Genomic DNA, 26015 nt, shown 5'->3' with positions numbered 1-26015 from the left:
TAGTGGAAAAAAACAGTTTTTCACTAAATGTAATTTTGAGTAACCCATTTTAAATATGCAATAAGAACAAACACAGACTGGGTAAAGGTATTTGGTGTAATAACGCGACACAGTAAATATGAGAATACATTAAATATGACAAATACTGATGAATGTCAATGCACCTGATAACATACAGTACATACAAATACATAACTCAAAATAATTCTGTGAAGGCACTATATCAGATTCCGCTCTTTTTGCGTTTCTATTTTTACATAGATTCACTGTCAGTGTTGTAAATAAAATGATCAAGTGTAATAACATATTGCTTATAAAAATCTGTTTTTAAAGAGAGTGAAAAAAATGTAATCACAACACCAGTGCAACAGCAAAAAAGGCCCATCAAAAACAGTGCAAAAAAAAAAAAAAAAAAATCAAATCATTCATTTGTTTAAAAATATCAAATTGAAGAGGAAAAGTCCATAATCTTTTATCTTGATGTTATGGCAAGCAACCATGCTAAAAAAGAAACCTCATGATGAATCAAAAAAGCTTTTACCTCTTTGCATCTGTGTTGAAAGAAAGAGGAAAATTTAGACCTTGTAGAAAAATCGATTTGACTCCACAGTTTAAGGGTCTCAAATATTGCCATGGATAATTTTAGGGCATTTCTCAGGGGCGATGCAGTGGGCGTTGTGTTCAACCAGTCCAGCGGGACACTGGCATCCTGGCACACAGGGTTTAAAGCAGTGAGCCTCGATCACACCGAGTGGCACGTCTTTATTAAAACATGTCTTAGGACACGGCGGCCCACACTCATCAAACACATAACCGCGGTCCAGCGGGCAACCCACAGCTGTAGGGATGGAAAAGAAAAAGCATGGCATTATACTAAAACACAACAAATCAAGTCAAATGAATTTATATATTGCTTTATACAACACAGATTGTTTACATGACACGAGCAAATCTTTTTAATCCTGTTAACATGCAATTTTCATTATTCTGATTATTCTCTGAGAATTGCGGTTCCCCATCTGTCACTGTCAGTCACTACAACATTATGTCGACTGACAAATGGGGTCTCACTTAGGAGCCCCAATCACCTCTGAGTTTTCGAAAAACGGCCAATGGAATTTGGAAAACACTTCTACAGCCAGTTATTTTATTTATTATTTTACACGTTCCGTGTCGTCAGTCAGTTTTTGTTTTGGTATGTATTTCGACATCTGCTCTGGCACGACCGGAGACAACACCCCTGCTGCCCGTCGAGCTTCCCGCAGGAAGGCGAAGCAGCCCGTCCCCCAGGCCGCTAAACCTTCCAAATGTCTCTCTAAGAGGCCCTGATACGTGCAGCCCAGAGATGTGGGGAGCTGCTCTCGACCAGGAGGTGTTTTTTTTCTTTTTTGTTCTGCCGTACATACACATTTTCTATGAAAGAGCAGTTTCCTCCATCTATGGGCCGTACAGGGCATGGTCTGGCAGTGAGCAACGCTATGGCAAGCCTTGACCCTTCCATCCCGTTGGCAGGGAGGACTTACATTCTGGGCTTACGTGGGGTGCTGGGGAGGTTACAACTCAACATAATGTTGTAGTGACTGACAGATGGTTACTGATGTAACCCTCATTCCCTGATGGAGGGAACGGAGATGTTATGTCCACAACCCTGAACCACCGCTGAACGGCCTGGGCCCTCGTCTCGGCTGCTCAGCATAAACATGAACGTGTGGATGCATGCCTTCATCTTTTATACCCGTATGTACGGGGGAGTGGCTCTGCATGCAAATTCCACGCGCCAATTCCACTGGCCGTTTTTTCTAACTTGGGGGCTCCCAAGTGAGACCCCATTTGTCAGTTGACATATCGTCTCCGTTCCCTCCAGCAGGGAATGAGGGTTACATCAGTAACTAAGACGCCATTTTACTGCCATTATTTACATAACCCAATGCACAGCACAAATGATGAACAAACTTTTTTTTTTTTTTTATCTTTTTTTTATTTTTTTATTATTATTTTCGTATAATGATATGATTATAGTTTTTATTCATTCATTTGGAATCAGTTTGCATTTTTATACTTACGGAAATAAAATTAATTTAAGGTATTGTATATATTATTTAATTTCAGTGAAAAGTTTTTTTTATATTTCTTTTAATGTTTTAGTTAACTATAATAAACCTAACTCACATACAGTACTGTGTTACTGTCCAAGTTCTTCCAGCGTACATGGATTTGTTTACTGGTTCGTTCATATCCAGACTCAGTTTTTTTATTGATCAAAGTATTATGTTTACATGAGGTAGCCTAAAGTTTAATCTCAAAATTGCCTAAATCTCATTATATTCACACTATGAGGTTGCTTGTAAACATAGTAATTGTTGCAATGTTCATCAATTAAGAAAAAAATCAAATTTAGCTATAAAGCAGCTCTACAGAAGTCAATAGTATCATTATTCAGCTCAGTAAACCGTTCGGTGTTGATTCAATTAGATTCAATTCAGTGACAGTGTCAACGTTACAAAGTTCATTAATTATGAAGCGGGATGCTTGGCGGCTGACGTTCCCGTTACATTTTAGTAATCATCATAAATTAGGTATCATTTGAAAGCTTAAAAACTCAAAATTCATCCTGTGAAAACCATTTTGAAATCGGACATTGCATTACCAACAGTACTTTAAAACCTTTTAGTGGACTCCTTAAAAAGGTATCAAACTTCTATAAAAGGACTCTATAGGTCTTTAAACTTCTTTAATTTTTTTACACTTTCCTTTTCTGAAATGCTTTCACTTCAGCAATAATCTGCTGAGTGTCTTCTTTAAAAAGAGACCAACCATAACATTCCCAAGCATTAATGAATTACAACCATTTAAGTTTGGATAGTGCACTTTCACGTCTATGCTCAAAAAGGTGGGTGACAGTAAACTGCATCTCACTCACCGCAGAGTGTCGGCGACCTCCACTGCAGGATAACCCCGGCTTCACGGCACTGGGACGCGTAAGCCTCCAACACGTCACACAAACACTCATCCATATTGGACCCGCAGGCGCACAGATCATACACACATGATGCAAAGAACATCTCGGGTGGCACCACCTTGTGACAACGCTCAAACACGGGCGACTTCAGCACTGTGCAGCGAGCATTTGCAGTCTTACGGGCAGAGTATCCAGCCTCCTTACACGGATCAATGTTTTTCACATCAGAACACTGAACACCTGAATTTACACTCCCCACCTGCAAGGAAAATAATATTTAACATTAATATTTCACATTTGAAATATATTAACTAATTACAATACAAGATTGTGTGATTAGCATGCGTTCTTCAGACATGTTGAGCCTTGGTGTTAAAAAGGGAAAACCAGGTTTGAAAATGACCATATCCCAATCCCCTTCCCGCATTCTCTACTGTCACATTTCACATTTCAACTACAAACCCACATATCAATCAACACATACAGCATGAAGATGTTTTAGTGTTTTAACCTTCCAGTTGTTTCCGAAAGCTGCTTCAGATTTGGCGATTTGTCCATTGCGAAGTTTCATGTCGTCCTGAGGGAAGTTATTGAAGTTGCCACATAAACCGCACATGTGCTTCTTGTAGGTACCAGGAACGCTAACTTCCACATGAGACCGGCCATTCCATAACACCTTAAATCACAATCATCAAATAAACAAATAAAAAGTGCTATAAAAAAATTATATAAAGTATTACAAATTAAAGGGATACTTCAGGATTTAGCATTAAGCTTTGTATTAGTAGAAAACCTGTAGTATTTTCGAATTACCGTGCTTTCCACACTCATATCCCCCTGAGATGAGAGATTTATGTATTTTTTGTCTGGAAAAAATCCTCCGATGACGCAAAAATCGTCATTTTGCGTCATCGGAGGATTTTTTGGCCAGAGGCTAAAGACTACAGCCAGTAGGAGGAGCTCGTTCTGCATGTTCTCAACCCACCCATAGAGGGTGGGATCTCACTCACAGAATGTACACACAGTGTCAGGAAGCTAAGCTAACAGGCTCTTGTTCTGTGGAGAAAGCTGAGTAGTAGGAGAAAGCTGAGTAGTAGGGGTTACCATCCTCTTTTTCCCGGACATGTCCGGCCGTCAAGATCGTCCAAAATGTCCGGGATTCGGCTTTTGCTTTCTGCACTCGCCATTCATTGTTTTCATGCACACCTTTTGTTTCAATCGAACTGAATTCATTCCGATTGGTGAATCTGAATGTAGTGTTTACATGAACGCTAAACAAGTGATCGGTTGATGTGCGTTTTAACATTGCTAAGAAAATTCCCGCTCCTCCATGAGAGGTACGAGACCTCAGTAATCACGGCACCGGCCTCGCGTCGTTCTGGGACAATCCCGGACATTTTGGGCGATCTCGAAGTCCCGGGCAAACTCGTCATGGAGACTCACTAGTAGCCTAGCCTTGTTGTTTTCAACTGCGCTCTCTAACCGGTAGGCGTGGCTTGGGAGTGGCCTCCTAGGGCAGCGAAGCAAGTGCATTCTGGGAGTTGTTGTCTTTCATCCACATAAGCCAAAAATACATTTTCTGGCTTTTCTCAGTCTAGAAAGCTCCAAATTCAAAAATAATTTCACATTTCTTCTACATAAATGACCTATTTTAAATACACATCCATCTTTCCAGAGGTGAAGTATCCCTTTAATAAAAATAGATGATGTGGTCTGGAAAGAATTTTATGAGAAAATGTTTGAATTCATATTGAAATCTCAATTTTAATCTTTAGCATTTTAGCAAATCTGAGCTCTAGATTACCAGGGTCTTTTTTTCTCAGGAGAAAAACTTCAAACATCTCTGCTTGCCCTATATTTCATCTCATTGCAATAAAGAAACACTTCATATTAAGGAGATTTTGTTCATGATGTTTCTTTCCTTTAGAAGATTAAACCCAGAGTGAAACTGTACCTTCAGCCCAACATTAGTGTTTAGGAGGATGGTGTTGGTCTTGCGCTCCAGGTAAACATACGGCTCTTTAAGAAACGGCAGGGAGACGGGTTGATAATCAACCTAACATATTGAAGAAAAGGAAAACAAGCAACAATATTCAACACTGATAAAAGTGTGTAAAGAAAAGCTGAAGGTAAATTGAGAATTTACCTCATGGTTTTCTTAAATTTGGGTTTTACAAAGAAATTGCAGGGGTTCATTAGTTGATGAAAACATGATAATTAACGAAATCATAAAAATATAAAAGAAAAATAAATAATTAAAAAATAAAAACAATCAAAATAAAACACTTACTAAAAACATTTACCTGCATGTCATTCAAAATCAGAGAACTGTAAACAATGCAAATGTGTTTTTAAAATATTGAAATATTAAATTAAAATCTCTGGGGATACTTCAAATAAATATTTTAGATCAAAGCGGCTTTGGCTGTAATAAAAGTTTGAGAATCCCAGATTTAGCTAATTACAGTATATCAGCTAAAATCATATCTGTGTGTGTAAGAAAGAAGATGGAACTGCGACAATGACATCATGACTAGTGAAAATTCCATCATAAGTGAAAATATAAATATACAAAAAACTATTAAAAATACTATAAAAACAAAACAAAAATAGTATTATACTATAAAAAGTACAAATAGGAAAAATAACATTTGTATGGTGTATGGTGAAAAGTGCACTGTAAAGGCCCGTTAGTGGACGCTAATATATTTATCGTTATAGTTATCATTCTTAGTGTGACCAGGCCTAAACGCATATTACCTTGACAATCCAGTCCTGAAACAGCTGCACCACAACATCTCCAATAAACACGGTCACTTCTTTAGTCCAAGACACTCCCCTTCGTCCCCGGTCCTCATTAGACACATGGACACTGGCACACACACATACGCACACGTCTGTTTAGACTAATTTTGTGTGAAATTTTTGTGTGAACTATCCCTCTAATGAACAGTATACTCTACTCTTCCAAAGTTGGGGTAGGTTTGATAAGGTCTTTTATGCTCACCAAGGCTGCATTTATTTGATTAAAAAATACAGTAAAAACAGTAATATTGTGAAATATTATTACAATAACTGTTTTCATTTGTAATATATTTTAAAATGCAACTTATTCCTGTGATGGCAAAGCTGAATTTTCAGCATCATTACAGTCTTCAGAAATCATTCTAAGATTCTGATTTGCTGCTCAATAAACTTTTTTTTATTATTATTATCAATATTTAAAAAAAACAGCTGTGCTGTTTAATATTTCTGTTGACACAGTCTGTGATACTAATGATTCTTTGATGGACAGAAAGTCCAAAACAACAGCATTTATTTGTAATCGAAATCTTTTTTTGTAAGATTTTAAATATCATTAGTCACTTTTGATCAATTTAATGCATCCTTGCTGAATATAAGTACAATCTTACTGACCCTGAATTTTTGAACAGTAGTGTAGATGTGAGTGAGAAAATATTCTGAGCACCTGAAGTCTCCGCCCTCACAGTCCTGAGCCAGAACATATGTGCACGTCCCCTGGAAGTTCACCATCTTTCCATCAAACGTTCGATAGTGAGGGTCTCCAAACACAATGCAGGTGGCGGGGTGGGGAATGCAGTGAGGACAACACATTCCAGGAACCAGGGCCGGAGTTTCATCCTACAAACACACAAATGCTACTGTATATCCAGAAAGATTATACCTGAGAGGCTGCCAAAATGTCCTTGTCCTTAATATAGTACCCTAAGTTGTACTAGTGAGTCTGCATGGTTTTTAAAATAAAATGTAAGGCTTTTTAAGACCTGCACGTTTATGGTAAACATCCTAAAATTACTGTAAAAAACATAAAATGACTATAAAAACAACTTTGCAGTTCAAATACAAGTTTTGATAAAAATGGTTTAAAAGGGACCTATTATGCCCCTTTTCACAAGATGTAATTTAAAGGTATAGCGGAGGATTTTCTTTTTCCGGGTGGGTAGACTATACTATTGGTCCACCTAAGTGTCAATCATTCTGGTGATATGTTTACGTAAGGCCGTCGTACGTGCTCGTCCTTTCTGCGCATGCGCACTTTCAGGTGTATATGTGTGGTGAGCTACGGTTTCAGCCATTCATTGAAGCTCGCCGTTCTCACCGGGTTTTTTCAAAATGTCTGAGGGTCGCAAGAGAAAAAGTGTCTACGAATTGTATGACAAGAAGAGAAAGGCCTCTGAAGAAAGAAACAAGACCAGTGTTTTTGGGAGAATATTTCACACGCTGGCGTGCGCTAAAAGCACAGGTTGGGCTTCCCACTGATGCCTCAGTCGCGAAGTTTCTACTCGACAGGTAAAGTTTGGCATGCTATTTGGAGAAATCCATTTAAAATCACTGCTAGTAAAAGTTAATGTAAGCTATGATTAGCGGTGCTAGCGTTTAATAGGCGTTCCCTCTCGGGAGCAGGTAGAGTGTTGCGCATGTGCATTTTTTCAAAAAGTGGAGAGGGCGGTTCTTTTCTAAAATTCGGGAAAATCCTCAGCTATACCTTTAAGTCTCTGGTCTCCCCAGAATGTGTCTGTGAAGTTTCAGCTCAAAATACATCACATATCAATATTATAGCTTGTGAATTTTGCCCCTATTTGCCGTTTTCATGTAGACTGGGTAAACCCAGCCTGATCTGCCGGCGATTTGATTTCGCCCTGCAGCTCAGGCTGGAAACCTGTACATTCTTCTATCCTGCTTACGTTACAAATTTGCGGGGACCAATCACAAACTGGCTCATCCACATGGCGCGTTATTGGTGGGTTTAATCCAATCCAATTCCTTTTAACCTCTCGACGATGCTCAATGGCTTCTTTAGTTTAGCAAACAAATCGCTCGAGTGGGTGTAAATACCACTCACTTCCATGTTTTTTTTTTGCACAACCTGCAAAAATCGCTCGATGCCATTGCTGCTTCTGCAAACCGCTGATCAATGCTACAAACCAACACGTTTGTTGACACGTTTCCTGCCTGGAGTTTTCGCTGCAAAGTACGTCACCCAAGTACTTTGGTCTGATTGGTTGAAAGACTATCCAATTGCGTACATTTGAACTATGCCCAGACTCCCCAGACTAATGTTCAATCTTAAAAGATTGAGCTTGGTCTGGTGATAGCCAGACTAGTTTTCGTGTGTACCTTTAAAAGCAAATGAGCTGCTGCTCTCAGCAGTCTTTCCAGAAGAGGAACCTTTACAGAACCTTTACAGCTCATGCTTCGGATACTCCAGCAACAACAAAACTGGAGATTGTCACGCAGCCATAATCCAGAAATTGTCACTAACAGTGTTCAGCCTTAAATGTTCGAACCGGAGCCGGACACAGATGGAGGGATTTAGGAAGAAGTTACAATTTCCTACTTTGCTACAGCGAGGAAACAGAAATGGCGGACTGCTGCGGATCACTCAGGGCAGTATCTATGCTAACAGGGCAAATCGTCACCAGTCATGGACGGGGCTTCTGGAACTGCTTGTTTGGAGAGACTGTTTATGATTTATGGATATTATATAAAAAAGGAGTGGTTGGATTGTTACCATTATAGGCTGGTTGTTTACACACACTGTGGACACACATCTTATTAAAGTGAATTTGGCATAATAGGTCCCCTTTAAAGTCTAAAATGTAAAGTTTATAATTTTATAAATCTTGCTTTTAAGAAAAGGGATGAGTAAAATATGAAAATATATAATATTCTAGAACCGTATTATTCAATTTAAGACCTGTTGAAATGGTAATTAAGACCTTTCTTGTCCCATTTAAGATATGTAAGACTTTTCATGACCTTAAAATTGATAAAAACTAAAAGTATGACTTTTTAAGGACTCATAGGGACCTACATTTAAAAGCCTGTTGACAAGTTTCAAACTATGTGAAGTCCTCACTAATATAATCTCAAAGGTGCATATCGTCATCTTACCGAGGCACACGTGAGCGTTGGGCATCTCTGGGTTTGGCAGTGCACGTCTCCGTACACACAGGTGCAGGTCGTACACTCGTCCACCTCCCAGTGGTCATTGGGGTTGTACAGCTGTCCCTCATACACACACTGTGCACCAGTGTCTATGGAGTGCACTACAGTTGTGATGCCTTTGCACTCTAGACAGCACTTCCCAGGGTTCTTCACTTTGACTGATCCATCCGGACAATCAAGAGGAGGACACTCCTGCAGATCACACTCGATGTACCCTTGCTAAAACACACACACACATATGAGTTACTTTAAAATGTGCTTACTACTGCATTAAACAATCAATAAATGTGTCTCTAGAACTTTTGGTGAAGATGCGATTCTGTTGGACATCAGTGTTTGGTTCGTTTGCTTGATGTGAGATTTGTTTAGCCTAGCATTCTTTAGCCAATCATTCACATAATGATTCTAATAAACTTATTACAATTATATCTGATGAAATAGTACAATCATCACATGATCACCTTTTGCTTACAATGCTATAAACAGCAGCTAAAGTATGCTAATTCCCTGTTTCTACATTGGGATGCCCATCCTGAGGTAACAATAGGATAGCTCCATCAGCTGGTCAGCTCCAGTTTGGAATCAGCCTTTGCAATGATTTAAGTTGCCATAGACAATTGTGAAGACTTTAGACCCAGCTAACAAAAATATGTTCTTAGAAAGTTTTGATAACATTAAAGTTAACTAACCACATTACAAATTATTTTATAGCTGTATATAACTTCCATATGAACATTGCTTTGAAACGCTCATCTCTGACTGATAGCAGAATACTTCCTAAATTGTAACATTGAAAACAAAAACTATTTGTAGGCCTATTGTGAAAAGTGCTACAGAAATAAACTTGAATTGACATCATAACAAGAACTTCCTGATAAAACTTACAAATAACGTAAAACCATCAAAAATACGTTTTTTGCTTAAAATTGTGTCTGTGTTTCTCCAGCAAGAGTTTCATTTTAGTTCCCTCACATTGCAGATGCAGGTGATACACTCATTCTCCTGGTCTGTCCATCTCTGTCCGCTTAGTACGTGGGTTTTGTCGCCCTCTAATACACACTCTGAGACAAACACATACACAAGTGAGCACACATACACTGGAAGAAGCGACGTTGCATTATTTCTGATAGCGAGACTGTACCGTCACAGACGGGGCAGCAGGAATCAGGGGGTGTGTGCTGATAATCCGGAGGGCAGCTGAGAGGAGGGCAGCCTTGATGAATACACGTCCATGTCAAATCCTAAACACACACATAAACGTCATCATTCCATATCAATGCACAGGGCTTTACAAAACAGCAGTGCGTTTAGATACCTTGCACTGACAGGTGAAACACGGATCATCAGTGGCTAACACTTCATTACCGATCAGTGCATCTGTGCAGTTACTGAGAGGCTCTGAAACACAAACCACAAGAATTATACAATCAGTGATTCAACTGTATGATAAAGATTTGAAAAGACTTCTTTAAAGAGTCTCATATAAGTTATTTTAATAAATGTTATAGATCTTAGTCAGAATAAACACCATATTTTGATGTAATTAAAGTCTGTCATAAATACAGTTTGTTCAAAATGTTGCATTTTTGAAGTTGAGTCTTTATAATTTAGCTGAAAAATACTGAAAATATGTCTGACCTAAAAAAAATCAGTGTAGAAAAAACTTTCTGAAAATTGGTTTTAATTAGAAAATGTACATTACTTAAATCCCTTAAAATTTCTTTTTGCTCATTTCAAATGAAATATGGCATATAATACAATCTATTTTCAACAGGATCTACAGCTCATTATAGCAAAATAAACATGGTTATTATCCCACGGCTTTAAGAAATACATGATTCTTATATTGAATATACAATATCCCACTCATTCCAACAAATAAACAAACAAATAAAAAAATTGACATGTGGACATGATATACACACACACATTTTTACTAATATAATATTTATTAATATTTTAATGAGCTTTTTTTCTTTAGTTCTAACTTTAAGTTACTCTAAGTGTTAGTAATTTTTTCATGTGCTTTTGTAATTTTTTTACATATGTCTATTTAGCTTTTTATTTCAGTTTTAGTTTCAGTTATTTTAGTACTTTAACTTACACTTATTTAAGTTAATTGCCAAGACGATTTATTTCAGCTTTATTTCAATAACCCAAAAATTTTTTTTAATAGTTTTAGTTAACATAATAACAACACTGATAGTGATTTGACTTGTAATTATTTGGGCAATATTTTACAATAAGGTTCAATTTGTTAACATTAAGTACTGTATTACAAACTAACAATAAAATTATATAAATGTTCATGTATAATGAACAAACAAAATTTTTAAATATGCTTTTGCTCTTTTTTACTTTGTTTTTGTAAAGTGTTACCAATTAATTTATTATGTGAGAAGAAAGAGACTATATAGTTATACGAGAAACATGAAACTAGCACAGCAATGTAGAAAATCTGTTCACAGCAGTGTTCATACTAACGTGCACAGACAGGGCAGCAGGAGTCAGAGCCGCTGTATAGGATATTGTGTTTAGGACAGTCCACCAGACTCGGGCACTGCTTCCTATAGCAGCTCAAGTGCTGTTTCCCGTCCGGCATCACCTACAACACATACACACACCGTAAAGCAAGCAAACCAACATATGCGCACAAAATGTTGTGATGAGCCATACCTCACAGGTGCAGATCTGACAGTGGTCACCAGAAGGGTGGAAACTCTCTCCAGGGCCGTACACACGGCCTTCAAACACGCAGTCTGACAGAAGAAAAACACATTTAAAACATTAAACTTCCAAAACAACACTATGCATACACAAAACTGTTTGTAAGGATTGTAGTTGTACCTGCACACACTGGGCAACATTCTCCTGGCACGCTGATCTGGTTTAGACAGGTGGAGAGACAGTGGACCTTCGAGCAGGTGGTCACTCCATCCACACACATACAGGACATGCAGGGACCACTGGATGGAAACCAGGTACTGCCTTCAATGTGCTCAGCACCATCATAAAAACAGCCTGAAAGAGAGACAGCTCGGTTTAGTAGCACTTATTTTAGTGGGATCTTATTTAAAGGGATAGTTTATCCAAAAAAGAAAATTCTTCCCAAAAAAATCCAAATCCCTCTTCGGGAACACAAATGAAGATACTTTTAATAAAATCGGAGATATTTCTGTCCTTCCACTGAAAGTCTTTGAAATGAGGTTTGTTCTCATCAAGCAAGTATGACTGAGCTTCTATTTATATTTACTGATCAATGTCTACAGTATATGTAAAAAAATAAAAATAAAAAAGAAGAAGAAAAAAAAAGCCTAAATTAAATCTATTCATCATATAAAGTGATTGTGATATTTCAGAATACTTGGATTAAACCCAAGATTCATATGGATTTATTTTACCATCTCTTTATGAACGTTTTGAGTGAATAGACTTTCAGTGGAGGGACAGAAATCTCTCAGATTTAATTAAAATTATTTTCATTTGAATTACACAGATGAACGAAAGTCTTATGGGTTTGGAATGTGTGGTGGATTTTTAATGAATAAAATAGTAAACTGTATATTAAATTAACCACGTTTCTAACATCTAACCTTATTTCTCTTTTTAGGCCTAACATGATAACACTTTGAAACACAATGTACTAAAACGTTCGTTTCTGTTTTTTTGAATGTTGTATGTTGTGTTGCCATACTTCTTTGACTTTGGTTGTGTGAGTGTAAAAATAACAAATTTGGGAAATGAAACTAGACAGATGACTAAGTTTGAACCTTGTGATTAACAATGAAGTAATCATTAAAATAAAGTTTGCTTTACCTAGTAACTGAAGGGTTTGTCCATGGACGTCAGTTTGGTTTGAAATGTGCTGGGACAGAGACGCATTCGGAAGTGCATTTTCAGAAGTGCTGGGTACAATGACGCATTCATTTTTTTTTCTCTTTCACGCAAGTCATGTTTTGAAAGACGATGTCCTGTAGCTTACTAATGTGAATAAAAAAAAAAATTATACAAAAATGTGATGGTGTCCAACTCGTTTTATGAAGAAGAAAGCCTTAAGTTTTTAAAAATGCATAGACATATGACCCACTATTCTGCTTCATAAGTACCATCCATGTTGACAATATGACATGACGTGGTTTAATGTACCTAAGGGACTGTTCGTTTTTTATTTAAGGGGCTACCGGAGGAGTTTCGAGATCTATAGTCAAAATAGACTTGACCCTCCCATCACAAGCAATACATTTTTCTGTGACCCTCCAAACTGATTGTGAAAAAAGGCATGACCCTCCCCGATAATTTATTGATTACTTCTGTACTGGTTTGCGCTTGGCAAAGATGTTCAGATAGCCATTGTGTTTTTTTTTACAACCATGACAAACGACTTAAACTCTGCTTTCTCATCTTACTAGGGCTGTAACAGACCAAACCCACGATTCGGTCCGTATCACGATTTTTGATTTGAAAAAATTCTCCATGTTTTCGGTGCTGATGCGGTGGTGACACGTTCATGTATGTGGGTGGCGCTGCCAATAAAGCACATAAAAGCTGTCACAAAGAACCGGCAAAAGTAATGATTATGAATATGTCAAATATAGCAAGGAGACATTTATTTATTAATAAACAAGTGTTTTCTGTGTCAGTGTCGGCTGCAAAGATGAAGTTGACGATGCTGGCTAGCGATCTTCGCAGTAGAATGCGCCAGAAAGAAATGCACATTTCATACAGATTACATAAGCAGAGAGCAGAGCAGTCTGTTTTCTTTCATTTTGAATTGTTCTGTTTAAAAGAAGGCTACACATTTCAAGCTTTCTATATATTTCTCAGGTCTGTGAGACAAGTAGGCTACCTTATACGCTGAGTTTCAGTTCATTTATGAGACGAGCTCCAGTTCACGCGCCGGCGCCTCCACGTTGTGATTATCTATTGTCTGCTATATTTACTTCTTATTTATTAAATCCAGGCAATTGGTTCATGAAACATTGATTCAAATTAAGATACAATTAATACAAAATGAAATTCACTTTAAAGAAAGGCAGCTGTTCTGTTTGAGGTCTCTGTGAAAGTTTTAAAGCAGTCTTTTAGTGCTGCTTTCAGAGCAGTGAGCGGTCACATCCATAACCGAGAACTGACACGTTGTTTTTTCCCTCATAAATGCGAACACGAAAAATAAAATAAAATGAATATTATAATGGATTTTGTTGGGTCAGACCCATCTGTTAGCGATGGGGGGCCGAGACTGAGAGAGCTGCATGGAGCTACATGGACAAATATGCACCAAACAAGCCACTTTGAAATGTTGCTGTTTTCATGAATACAAAAGTTGGGTGACCCTCCCCCTACACTAAAAAAAGTTGGATGACCACCCCTCACCGGATTTTCCTCCGGTGGTCCATTCCATAAATACCGAACTGTCCCTAAACAATGATTACCAAATTTATCTCTCATATTGCTCCTCATAACCACTGAAAACTGTCAAAAAATCTAACCCAAAGTCCAATTATTATGGACTTTAAGTTAAAAGTGGAGGGTACAAAATGACTCATGACGAAATCTGGTAGACGCACTAGAGTATAGGATTGATTAGCACATAGCCGATGTCGATGTGTAGACGCGCTAGGGTATAGGGTTAGACTCAGCCGACTGTAGACGCGCTAGAGTATAAATATTATAGGACGTACTGTAGTTAGGTTTAGAGAAAAATCTACGACAAATGACACTAGGCTGATTAAATGATGACCGAACTTTCATTTTTGGGTGAACCAACGCTTTAAGTCTTATTTAATATCATATAATATTTGCGTTCATTTTTAATGAAGTGTTCATTTTTATAAATATGTATAAATAATATAACTAAATGTAATAAATTAAATGCATTTTTGCATTGTAATTTTATAATAAAATAAATAATAATAATAATAATAATTTATAAAGTACTCATTCAAACATAAAAAGGGTCATTCATTAATCAAAGGTATTGTATTCATAACTATAAACACATTACATATGACCACCATGAGTTTAGCATATCTTAGAGGTCATTTGTATAAAGAAGTTTTAAAGGTACAGCAGCAAAAGCACATTTTTTGCTTAAGTCTAGGGGTCACAGAAAGGCTGGTAAATTATCATGAAAAACTAAACTGATCCAAAGAAATTTGACTAGCATTATAAGTAAATGTCAGGAAAAAATGCTATATGTCCTAATTTATTTGTCTTTACCTCTGCAGCGGGGACAGCAGGAGCCGGGATCAGTGACCTGATGCATGCAGGTCAGTTTAGCACAATGAGGACCTACACAGCTCACCTCGCCGTCCTGAAACACACATTTGTAAACACTGAACTTTTCTATCAGTCAAATCTCATGCTTGAGTCAGGATGAGATGCTAAGGCTGAATTTGTGTGTTGTGTGTCTTACCACACAAGTGCAGTTCATGCAGGGTTTAGTGGGGAGGGCCAAGCTCTGTCCTTCTTCATACTCCTGACCTTGTTGAACACATCCTGTGAGGCCAAAGAGATCACACGTCAGATACAGATACAATCATCACAAAAACACAGACTCACAACTAAACAGACAAACATGATTTCCAGAGCCTAGTGAGCTGAATTGAACTCAATAGAGCTTAAAAGTTAAGTTTTTTGATATACAGTATACATAACAATATACTGTTTAAATACCATATTTATGTATTACGACATTTGTAGGATACTCGAGAGAGAACACATGATCCTACCATAGTACATGTCCAAAACAAACATGGTATTACAATGGCACTTTTTTGTGTAAAATCATAATAAATTAACCTGAGACAGCAGGGTAGAAGTAAAAATTTTTATTGTATATTATTAATTTTTTTAATTATATAATTTTATATTAATATTTATTTTAATGTTGACAGTGAACAAAACATGGCATTATTATGGCACTTGTTAATGTATTGTTGCTAGCATAAAATTAGAATAAATTAATCTGGGATCCTCCTTCAAAACAATGTGTATTTCATTTTGTTTTACATGTTGCAGCCTTTTTTTCCCAGACATGGTATCCTAGATAATATAATTATGCTATCTGGTGTTTGCTACTGACCTCACATGTCGACACACTGACCTCTGCACTGTGAGCAGCACTGTCCCGGTGGGGTGAAGGGGTTCCGGCAGGAAACCACAGGACAGTCGACCATGGCGCACGTAACAGAGCCGCTCTGACACACGCAGCGCCTGCAGGGGTCCGAGGGGGCGTTGAACATCTGTGTGTTTGCATACGTCTGCCCTTCAAACAGACAGCCGTCACACACCGGACAGCAGTGCCTACTGTGCACCGGATGTGTGCACTGCTGAGAACACAGCTTTTTCTCACACAACACGACTCCGCTCTGGAAAACAAATGCAATATGTTAAAAAATGTTTGGTACTAATGGCATGGTGATGGTATCAGATGGTAATACCATGATATACAGTATACAATAGCCAGTATGGCAGTATCCTTGCCACTGTCGCCTTTGGCTTTTGGCTTGCTTAGTTCGGGACACTTAATATTCAACAATATTATTGATATGAGATGATGACATCACTGTTTTCTACAGAGCGGCTATATATACAGTATATATATATATATGTAAATTAATCACTTTTTTACAACAAAAATGAACCATCACTGAACTTACTTAAGCTGGACTATGACGCTATTTTCTTCTAGATCTGCTGTACAACAGAAACAACTTATCACTGTAAAGCTGCTTTGAAACAATCTGTATTGTAAAAAGCGCCATATAAATAAAGGTGACTTGACTTGACAATGAAAATAGTTTTATAATCATTTTTATTTGATATTCCATTCTATTAATTTATTTTATAATTTATTTTATTGTTGAAAAAACAACAATATGGTATTTCAATGGTATATTTCAATATTTTTTGTTAATCCATTGTTGCTAGTGTATTTTGGTGCTAACTATATTTACTATGGTAAATGTACAAATATACACTGGTGGTCTTACCAGGCATGTGCAGGTAGAGCAGTGGTCGTTGGGTGGGGTGAATGTGGCACTGTTCTCATACACCTGTCCCAGGTGTTCACATGTCCCTGTGCACACAGGACAGCACTCACCTGGAGGACGCACAGGGCGCTTGCAGGACACTTCTGGACAAGACACGGGTGTGCATGATACACTTCCATTCTACACACATACACAAAACAGTATGTGTTAAGTAAAACTACAACACAGCGGCAGCAACAGAAAAATACATTACACAAAAAATGTATAATGATATATGGTTTAAAATGAAGAGAAACTTTGGTAACAAAGTGGTGTTTATTTGTGTACCAGGCAAATACAGCCCTGGCAGTGGTCGTTGGGATCAGGGAAACTTTCTCCATTTTCACAATCCCGACTGCGGTATTGACAGCCTTCACACATTTGGCACGCGCAGGGGTCCTGCTGAGGGTGTTGGCAGGAGATACTGGGACAGCTTTTAGGAGAACACTGAACCTCACCTCTCTGATCAACAAAAACATCCAGCCCCACCATTAATTCACATACACTCACAAAAAACGTATAACAATAACAATAGAAAGAATGACAGATAGAATGGCAGAACAATATACAGAACAATAGACAGAACGATAGATAAACACTGAGGTAAAAAATGTTCACACATGTTCTAATTTATTACACTGTTTATTAGAATTATGTAAAAACAAAATTGTGCATTTATTCCAAGCTCTGGCAATATTGTGAGATAGATAGATAGATAGATAGATAGATAGATAGATAGATAGATAGATAGATAGATAGATAGATAGATAGATAGATAGATAGATAGATAGATAGATAGATAGATAGATAGATAGATAGATAGATAGATAGATAGATAGATAGATAGATAGATAGATAGATACTTACATAACATCTGCACTCCTCACATGATGCTGTGGGTGATTGGAACGACTCACCATCTGCATAAACTCTTCCCTCAAAATTACAGCCTGTACAATAAACAAACACACACACACACACACACACACACACACACACACACACACACACACACACACACACACACACACACACACACACACACACACACACACACACACACACAACACGCTTATGCCACAGCCACAAACTCTAATTTGCAACTTGCAAGTCAGTTGCAGGTGTTATGATAGGGAAGGGCATTCTCATTCCAAAGAGCATCTGATTGGACAAAAATCATTGTAGTGCAGGATGACCCTTACGAAAAAGAAGTGTACTTTAAGTTAATTTTATGAAGTATACTTAAGTAATGTTCAAGTATATTTTTAAGTATACTTTAAGTAGTAGGTATACTAATATCAATGTGTAGTTGAAGTAAACTTGTAAGTGTACTATTTCAATATTCCTTGGGACTAAATTGGCCCACTTTTAGTATATAAAAGTATACATTTAAGTGTACTATTTACATTTAAGTGTAAGAATAGTAAACTACTTAGTTTACTATTTTAATACAAGTAGTACATTTTTTTTGTTTATGAAAGTACACACTGAAGTGTACTCTCAGTAAACTACTTGTTTAGTAGTTTTACTGCAAGTATACTTGGAAATTTTCTTTAAGTGAACATATTATACTTATAGTTTACTATTTATATATTATTTTTGCACTTGCAGTATACTACTATGTTCAAATGTAGATATTAATTTTTATACTTGAAAAATACCTTTAACTGTACTTTAATTTTAAAAACATTTTATTACCTTCATGCATTCTTTTTTAATCAACACTTGAATGTCGGTAAGTTTCATAAAGAAAGGCAACATTTTAAACAAAAAAAGGTTTGAAAAATCACATTTTTGTCAAAGACTACGCCTTGATCAGATTCAGAACGATGATCAAAACACAGATGGAGTAGATCGAGTCCGACACTCCCAAAGCTTCACAGTCGTTTTCTCTTTATGGGTTACGCTTCATTTCATTTGGTAATATTAAGCCGTTTTGATTTACACGCTGTTTAATGTTTGATAATCACGTTATTTTACATTTGAGTGAGCAATCTTCTATCACTTGTTTCAGCTTCTTCTTCTCCTGTGTTTTGATCCGGAGATTCTGTAGTAGAAGATGTGTCATAAAGCGCCCGCTACCGTATAACAGTGAAAACATGGATAGCTGGAAAATTCGGTAATTGATGGGGAAAGAGTAAAGTAGAATTAAAGTAAATTCCTATGTGCACAACCAGTGGACTAGCCTACCCAAAAAATCAGATACGCAGAATTAGAAACACATCTGTTTTATATCAATATTTTAATCAATATTTTCAAACAATGTAAGTTTTATAAGACTGTATATGAAAAACGATGTAAAAAAAATTATATTTAATAGGCTATTCAATCAAAAGAGTTAACACAACTACAAGCTAAGTATACTTTGAATAATTCAACTTTTAAGTATATCTCAATCAAAAGATTGAGTACAAGTATAGGCCAAATATACTTGGACTTTTCTCTCAGTATAAGTCAAGTACACTTAAGTGTAATTAAAGGTATAGCGGAGGATCTTTCCAAATTTTAGAAAAGACCCGCCCTCTCCACTTTTTGAAAAGTTTGATTGATTCACCAGAATGATTGACAATTAGGAGGACCAATAGTATAGGTTACCCACCAGGAAGTAAAACATCCTCCGCTATACCTTTAAGTATATTTTTGAGAAGTATATAAAATGTAGACTGAAAGTATGTTTTCTTCTTTTTAGTTGAAAAGAAGTATACTAATAGAACACTTGAATAAACTTATTTTTCGTAAGGGGAGTCATCAATTCTTAATTCTAATTTTTATCAGAAGAGAATTACTGTAAAATTTAAATTCTGCTGAAAGTGCACTTTGTATTTAGACACAGTGTGATACGGTACCTTCACACACAGGACAACACTGGTCCGCCCTTTTGGTGGGGTACCTACATCCTGGATTGTGACATAGCCCCCTACTGCAGGTCACGTGACCATTCGTGCACATGCAATGACCGCAGTGATCAGAAGGGTCTGCAAACTCCTGACCATTCCGGTACTCCACGCCAGCATACATGCAGCCTGAAGAAGAAGAAAAAATACAACTCATAATAATAATAATAATGATAATAATAATATCAAATCAATTATATATATATATATATATACAGTATTTATAAGACACTTAAACAGACAGTAATAATACTAAATTCTTGTACATCACGCAAATCTTCACATGAATGGGTATAAGTGTACTCAAACACGCACCATCACATTGTGGGCAGCACTTGCCCTGTATAGGGAAAGGACAGTCACTACGGTGACAGTGATTACGGTCACAGGTCACAGTCCCATCACGACAAACACACGTCCTGCATGGGTCTGATGCATCCTCAAATGTAGCACCGTTAGTGTGTTCCCTGCTATTATACAGACAACCTACAAAACCAAAGACAGACACAGACATATATGTGATTGATATATTTGATGGTATCGTTCAGAAGTTTGATCAATCAAAAACTATTAATTTCTTAAAAAATATTTCTTTACTGACCCCAAACTTTTGTACGGTACTGTTCATATGTAAATATAAATACTGCTCTCTACATATCAGTTGTTGATGAAATACCATCACATGTGCGACAGCACTCTTGAATTATGGGGTGAGAGCAGGCAGCAGAGGGGCAGGGCCTGCGCCGGCATGTCATTGTCCCATTGGTGCAGATGCATGTTTGACAGCTGTCAGTGGGATGGTGGAACTGCTGCCTGTGTCTGTAATGCTGTCCTTCAACACTGCAGTCAGCAGAGGGTGCTGTAAGGAATGACATAAACACATTTACATCTACATCCACTAAAAAAAAAAAACTTTTATGGACATATAGGGGGGTGTAATGATGTCACATCAATGTTGGAATTAGGGTAATTTTGAGTTGCTGAATAGTAACTAGCATGTGAACAGCTTAGAGTACAATCTTCAAATTGTCATCTTGTAATTAAGGTGATTCAGGCATGACGTGATTGTGGTATAAGAGCAGCAGTGTGACCTGGGCACTGGCGGCAACACTCTCCTGGTGCAACAAACGAATCAGCACATGGCACCGCTGGACATCGCTTCATCAGACACTGGACGTTACCATTCTACAGACAAACACACACAGATACACAACACATTTGTGTGGATGTGCGGACACTACCGTTCAAAAGTAATATAATACTTTTATTCCGCAAGGATGTATTATATTGATCAAAAATCACTGTAAAAACAATAATAATTTTACAAAAGATTTTGAACATTCTATTCAACAAAGATCCTGAACATTTTCCACAAAAATCTTAAGCAGCACAACTCATTTCAACATTGATAATAAGAAATATTAATTGTTATATTAGATATTATATTAGAATGAATATTAGAATGATTTCTGAAGGATCATGTGACACTGAAGACTGGAGTAACGATGCTGAAAATTCAGCTTTACATCACAGGAATTAATTACATTTGAAAATATATTAACATAAAATACAGTTCTTTTAAAATGTAATAATATTTCATAAAATACATGTATAATCCTTAAATAAATTAATAATGTAATAATATTTCATAAAATAAATGCAGCCTTGATGATTTCTTTCTCACAATCCCAAACATTTGAATGGTAGCGTATGAGAAAGAGACACTTACGGTGCAACGGCACGTCCTGCATTTGTCTTTTTGATGTGGAAATTCCATTCCATTTGGATACTCTTTACCTGCATATCTACATCCTGAAGGAAAGGGAGAGGAGCTTTATAAGTGACTGGTTTGCATACATGCTTACAGGAAAGAGTTTTATTTCTCCTAAACAGAAATGTCATTGAATGGAGAGAAATTCGAGACTATTTAAATGCACACATAGAAAATTCCATTGTTTAATTGTCTCAATGTCTCAAGCATTTCTCATCAAATTCTTTCAAGACCAAATGATCTAAGCTTGCCACATTCTGTTAGCTGTATACTCTAATTTGTGTCTATTTATATTTAGGGTTAGAAATTAAGAGGGTTTCCACAATGACAAAAATGCCCTCAAAAATTAAAATATAGGGGGCAAATGTGCCCCTAATGAATTAATATTCAATTCTAGGCTTAATTATACATAATAATAACATACATATTAAATTAAGTTGATTTAATTTTATTCGTAAGACATAAGTTATCTAAAAAAGAGAGAGAAAAAAAGTTAATTTGTGAAACCAAATTTGTTCGAATGCAATTTTGATGTTTAAGGCTCTCACCATTGCAGTTGTTTTGGCAGCACGTCCCCGACCGAGGATAGTTGCAGTTCGGCCTTGGACACTCGTGATTCCCACACTCCACACGTCCATCAGTGCAAACACAATCCTCACATGAATTCCGAGGATTTGGAACTGTATCTCCATTAGTAATGATGCGGTTATCATATTCACAGACTCCTAAGGGAAGAAAATGGCAAGAGGAGACAATAACTGTTAGTGTGCACACTAAGATCAAGTTATCTGAGAATATTTAGTGAAGGTGTACCTGTACACTGGGGGCAGCACTCTCCAGGAGGAGTGTACGGATTAGAACACCTCACTTCTGCACATGATACTGTACCACACAAAGTCCTACCATCCTACACACACACACAAACATACACACACGTGTATAGAAACTAGCCGATAGTTACACAATGTATAGCTACACTTTCAGAAAAGAACAACCTTTTTTATCAAAACGTTAAACATTTAATAAAAACTGAAACCAGGGCCTAAAATTAACATTTGCCAAGTGCCAAATTCGAGTAAAAGTTGGTCTTGGTGAGTATATAGCCCCTTTCACACAGATATTCCGGAAAATACACGGATAAAGTGACCCGGGATTTGACCCGGGTTCGTTTGATTTTGGTTCATTCACACTGCCAGTGATTTCCCGGAATCAGAGATTGCGTTCACACACAACCCGTAAAAATTCCGTAAAGACACGTGACATCGATGTGACATGTATTGTCTCCCCAGCGTCTTAAGTTTGCTTATGAGCTGCAATTTCTCTCTCTAGAAACCACGCTTGTGCATTTTTTCTCTGATTCGATCATAAACTTGCGCATTACGTACCGTTTCACAGCTGGCGAACAATCGCGGCTTCAGCGTCATCACTACGACACAGCATTGTTACGGCTTTTGTTCACACAGCGCGCGTTCCGGAACTGAACACAGCAATGTTACTAGGTCCCCAACACGGCATCAATCCCGGCATCAATCCCGGGTCATGTTTGCGTTCACACAGAAGGCGTTCTGACAATTTGCCGGCAATTTGCCGGGTTCAAAGCGCTGTGTGAAAGGGGCTTATGATACGGTGTCAATTGGCTGTTGGCCGGTAATTTTTTTTATAAATTCTAACAATGCAACATGAACGTAAACAAACATGAACGACTCTCGGGACAGTTGAAAGGGCTCAGTGTTGCATCGTCACGAAAGTTTAAGCCTTAGTTGCCAATTTAAATATTTAAGCTCAAGAAGACGCGAAAGAGAACTCAATTCGTTACTCGTGTGCTGTGTGGAAATTTTTCTGTGCGCAAACATCCGAAGCATGTGCCCAGAAATCCACGTCTCAGACAGCGCGCGAATACTGAACTGAGCTCTCTTTCACGTCTTATTGTGCTTAAACAGGCATATTCAAACAAAATGATGTCAAAATGTCCGTCGTTGTAAGTATCCTTTTAAACATACTGTAAGTATGTCTTAACAGAACGTAAACAGTTGAGAAAGAAAACGCATGTGTACTAGTATATTGGGTCCATGCATTAGCTCTTAAAGTGACAGCAGCCTAATTTTCTTGCTGCGGTCTGTTTTTAATGTTAATCACACAACAAAAGACAAAGAACAATTACTCATTGCTCTTGACTGGAATAACATTTTCATGGCTGTTAAAAAATATTTATGGTAATTTTTTATTCTTAAGTCACGTGCCATTGGCAGGTGTGGCAAAAAGTTAGTTTTAGGGCTTGACTGAAATATTTAAATAGTGTTTAACTATCACAGTTGCTCATACTTATGGTTAGTGATTGAACAAACCCCAAACCCTATAAAAACCTTGTATTAAACATTCATGAAATGTAAAATCTAGTATTGTGTGTACCTCACAGGTGCACGTCGTACAGGGATCATCCGTGTCCTTGAAATTTTGGCCGTTTTCATACGAATGCTGCTTGTAATTGCACTGCCCACAGGAGCCACAGCACTCACCACCTGTCACATATTTATCAAAACCTTCTCAATAACTTATTCTGATCGTTATCTGTCCTGCCGGATGGATAGTTATAGATGTTAGCAACCATTACTCCCCTCTTAGTACAATGTGAGGTGTTCTAAACAGACTGTAAACTTGTGCAAATAAGACAGCTTATGTAAATCTAAAGCAGCATGGCTATTATACAAACATTAGTAGGGGCCGGTTGCATAAATCGCTAAGACTAGTCTTACAAGTTAAACACCACATTTTTTTCTTTGAGACTGTTCATAGCTTTTTTAAATCGGCTACATAAAAACGTAGATTAGCCTAATTTGATACCGAAAAGTAAGACTGACTGCCCCTGACTAACTGCTAGTGGCACTGTCTAAAGCACTGAGGAAGCTATGTTTACGCAACCAGCCCCAGGAAATCCCAGAAAGCATGGCAATGAGTTTATTGCAGTGAAAACTTTCAAGCAAAATGCTACTTTAGATATACCTGTTTTATTCAGTATTAAGAATTCCAGAGAAAATTAGTTCAATCTAATTAAAATGCAGATGTTTTCAGATATATTTCAAAATGTATTTCAAATGATACACATTTTAATTACACAAAAATATTGCTAATAACAATAATAAAAAATAATAAAAAAATAAATAAAAAAAAATATATATATATATATATATATATATATATATATATATATATATATATATATATCATTTTTAATTACTTATATTTCCTCATATGTACACTTCTAATCTTAATATGTTGAATTAATGCTAAATATATTTTATTATGCAGATACATTTTCAGATTTACTTTTAAATATATTTCAAATTCTACTAAATTGGTCCAAAAAATTGCTACTATATATACATATAAATATATATATCATATATACATTTCCAATCTTTACAATTTTTGATGAATGAAAAATATTTATTTTGAAATTATAGTTAGGACAATAAAAATATATTTAGAAATATACTGTATAATATAAAACTGATTATAATATTTTTGTCTTTTTTTAGTTGTAGTATATTTTAATATTTGAAGATAAATTTGAAATAAATATATTTCCTTAAGCCACCCTGTTTACAAAATATATTCAGCATTTATTAGAACTATATTTTGGACAGATTTGTATTCAAATCATTTACTTTCTATGTTTTACTTTGTATGCTGCCTTAAAATGTAGCGGCCTATGTAGACAACTATGTAGGCCTTTAAATTCTTTGTCTAGTCTTTTCTTCTCTCTCTTACCTGTAGGTATGGTGGGTTCCTGGCAGGACCTGGAGGTCTGTGGCGGTGCACAGTTTTGACTACATGTAGCCTGCCCCCCCACACAAGAACATCTTTGGTCACTGTCAGTCCACGTGGCTCCTTCCTCATACGGAACGCCATTCCACATACATCCTACAAACAAGTAGTAGAATAAGATAGGAAGTATCTTATGCTCTGCGTAGCTGCATTTATTTGATAAAAAATACAGTAAAAAAAAAGTAACATTGTGAAATATTATTACAATTTGAAATAACTTTTCTATTTGATTATATTTATTCCTGTGATGCAAAGCTGAATTTTCAGCATCATTACTCCAGTATTCTGTGTCACATGATCCTTCAGAAATCATTCTAATATGCTGATTTGCAGAAAATATATATCTTTCCGACCCCAAACCTTTGAATGGTAGTATATGTGAGAATGTGCTTTATGCAAGCAGTGAGTTGGTAGCAGCAGCACGTGTCTGTGTCAAGTGTCTTACCTCTGCACTCTGGGCAGCAGATGTTAGGAGAAGCGGTAGTGGTAAGTGCACAATTCAAAGATGGGCATCTTTCCTGGTGACATTCAACGTTACCAGCCTTTAACAAAAAAACACACACACA

General features: G+C 36.8%; 1 protein-coding gene across 3 annotated transcripts in view; it reads right to left on the bottom strand.

Moving 5' to 3' along the window:
- Positions 1-82: 82 nt before the first annotated feature.
- Positions 83-26015, bottom strand: part of kcp (kielin cysteine rich BMP regulator) — a 47233-nt gene continuing 21300 nt past the window's right edge. For 2 of the 3 annotated variants that reach the window (XM_082182760.1, XM_082182762.1), the window contains 29 exons: positions 25895-25991; positions 25393-25545; positions 24034-24143; positions 22438-22531; positions 22173-22349; positions 21583-21665; positions 20945-21038; positions 20530-20712; positions 20169-20339; positions 19806-19982; positions 17827-17909; positions 17248-17421; positions 16921-17100; positions 16032-16296; positions 15342-15424; positions 15146-15239; positions 11777-11950; positions 11606-11688; positions 11414-11534; positions 10245-10327; positions 10071-10170; positions 9902-9990; positions 8876-9148; positions 6429-6601; positions 5720-5831; positions 4914-5015; positions 3471-3635; positions 2921-3218; positions 83-838 (listed from right to left, as the gene is read on the bottom strand). In XM_082182760.1, the coding sequence (XP_082038886.1) occupies positions 621-838; positions 2921-3218; positions 3471-3635; positions 4914-5015; positions 5720-5831; positions 6429-6601; positions 8876-9148; positions 9902-9990; positions 10071-10170; positions 10245-10327; positions 11414-11534; positions 11606-11688; positions 11777-11950; positions 15146-15239; positions 15342-15424; positions 16032-16296; positions 16921-17100; positions 17248-17421; positions 17827-17909; positions 19806-19982; positions 20169-20339; positions 20530-20712; positions 20945-21038; positions 21583-21665; positions 22173-22349; positions 22438-22531; positions 24034-24143; positions 25393-25545; positions 25895-25991 (4209 nt within the window). In that variant the 3' untranslated portion in view covers positions 83-620. The remainder of the gene's footprint in view (positions 839-2920; positions 3219-3470; positions 3636-4913; positions 5016-5719; positions 5832-6428; positions 6602-8875; positions 9149-9901; positions 9991-10070; positions 10171-10244; positions 10328-11413; positions 11535-11605; positions 11689-11776; positions 11951-15145; positions 15240-15341; positions 15425-16031; positions 16297-16920; positions 17101-17247; positions 17422-17826; positions 17910-19805; positions 19983-20168; positions 20340-20529; positions 20713-20944; positions 21039-21582; positions 21666-22172; positions 22350-22437; positions 22532-24033; positions 24144-25392; positions 25546-25894; positions 25992-26015) is intronic. The other variant, XM_082182761.1, reaches the window with a different exon arrangement.

This window comes from Leuciscus leuciscus, assembly GCF_965113295.1.
Source record: "Leuciscus leuciscus genome assembly, chromosome: 10".
In the NCBI taxonomy this organism is placed as follows: domain Eukaryota; kingdom Metazoa; phylum Chordata; class Actinopteri; order Cypriniformes; family Leuciscidae; genus Leuciscus; species Leuciscus leuciscus.
Note: the sequence above shows the minus strand (reverse complement) of the source record. Positions and strands in the feature narration are given on the sequence as shown.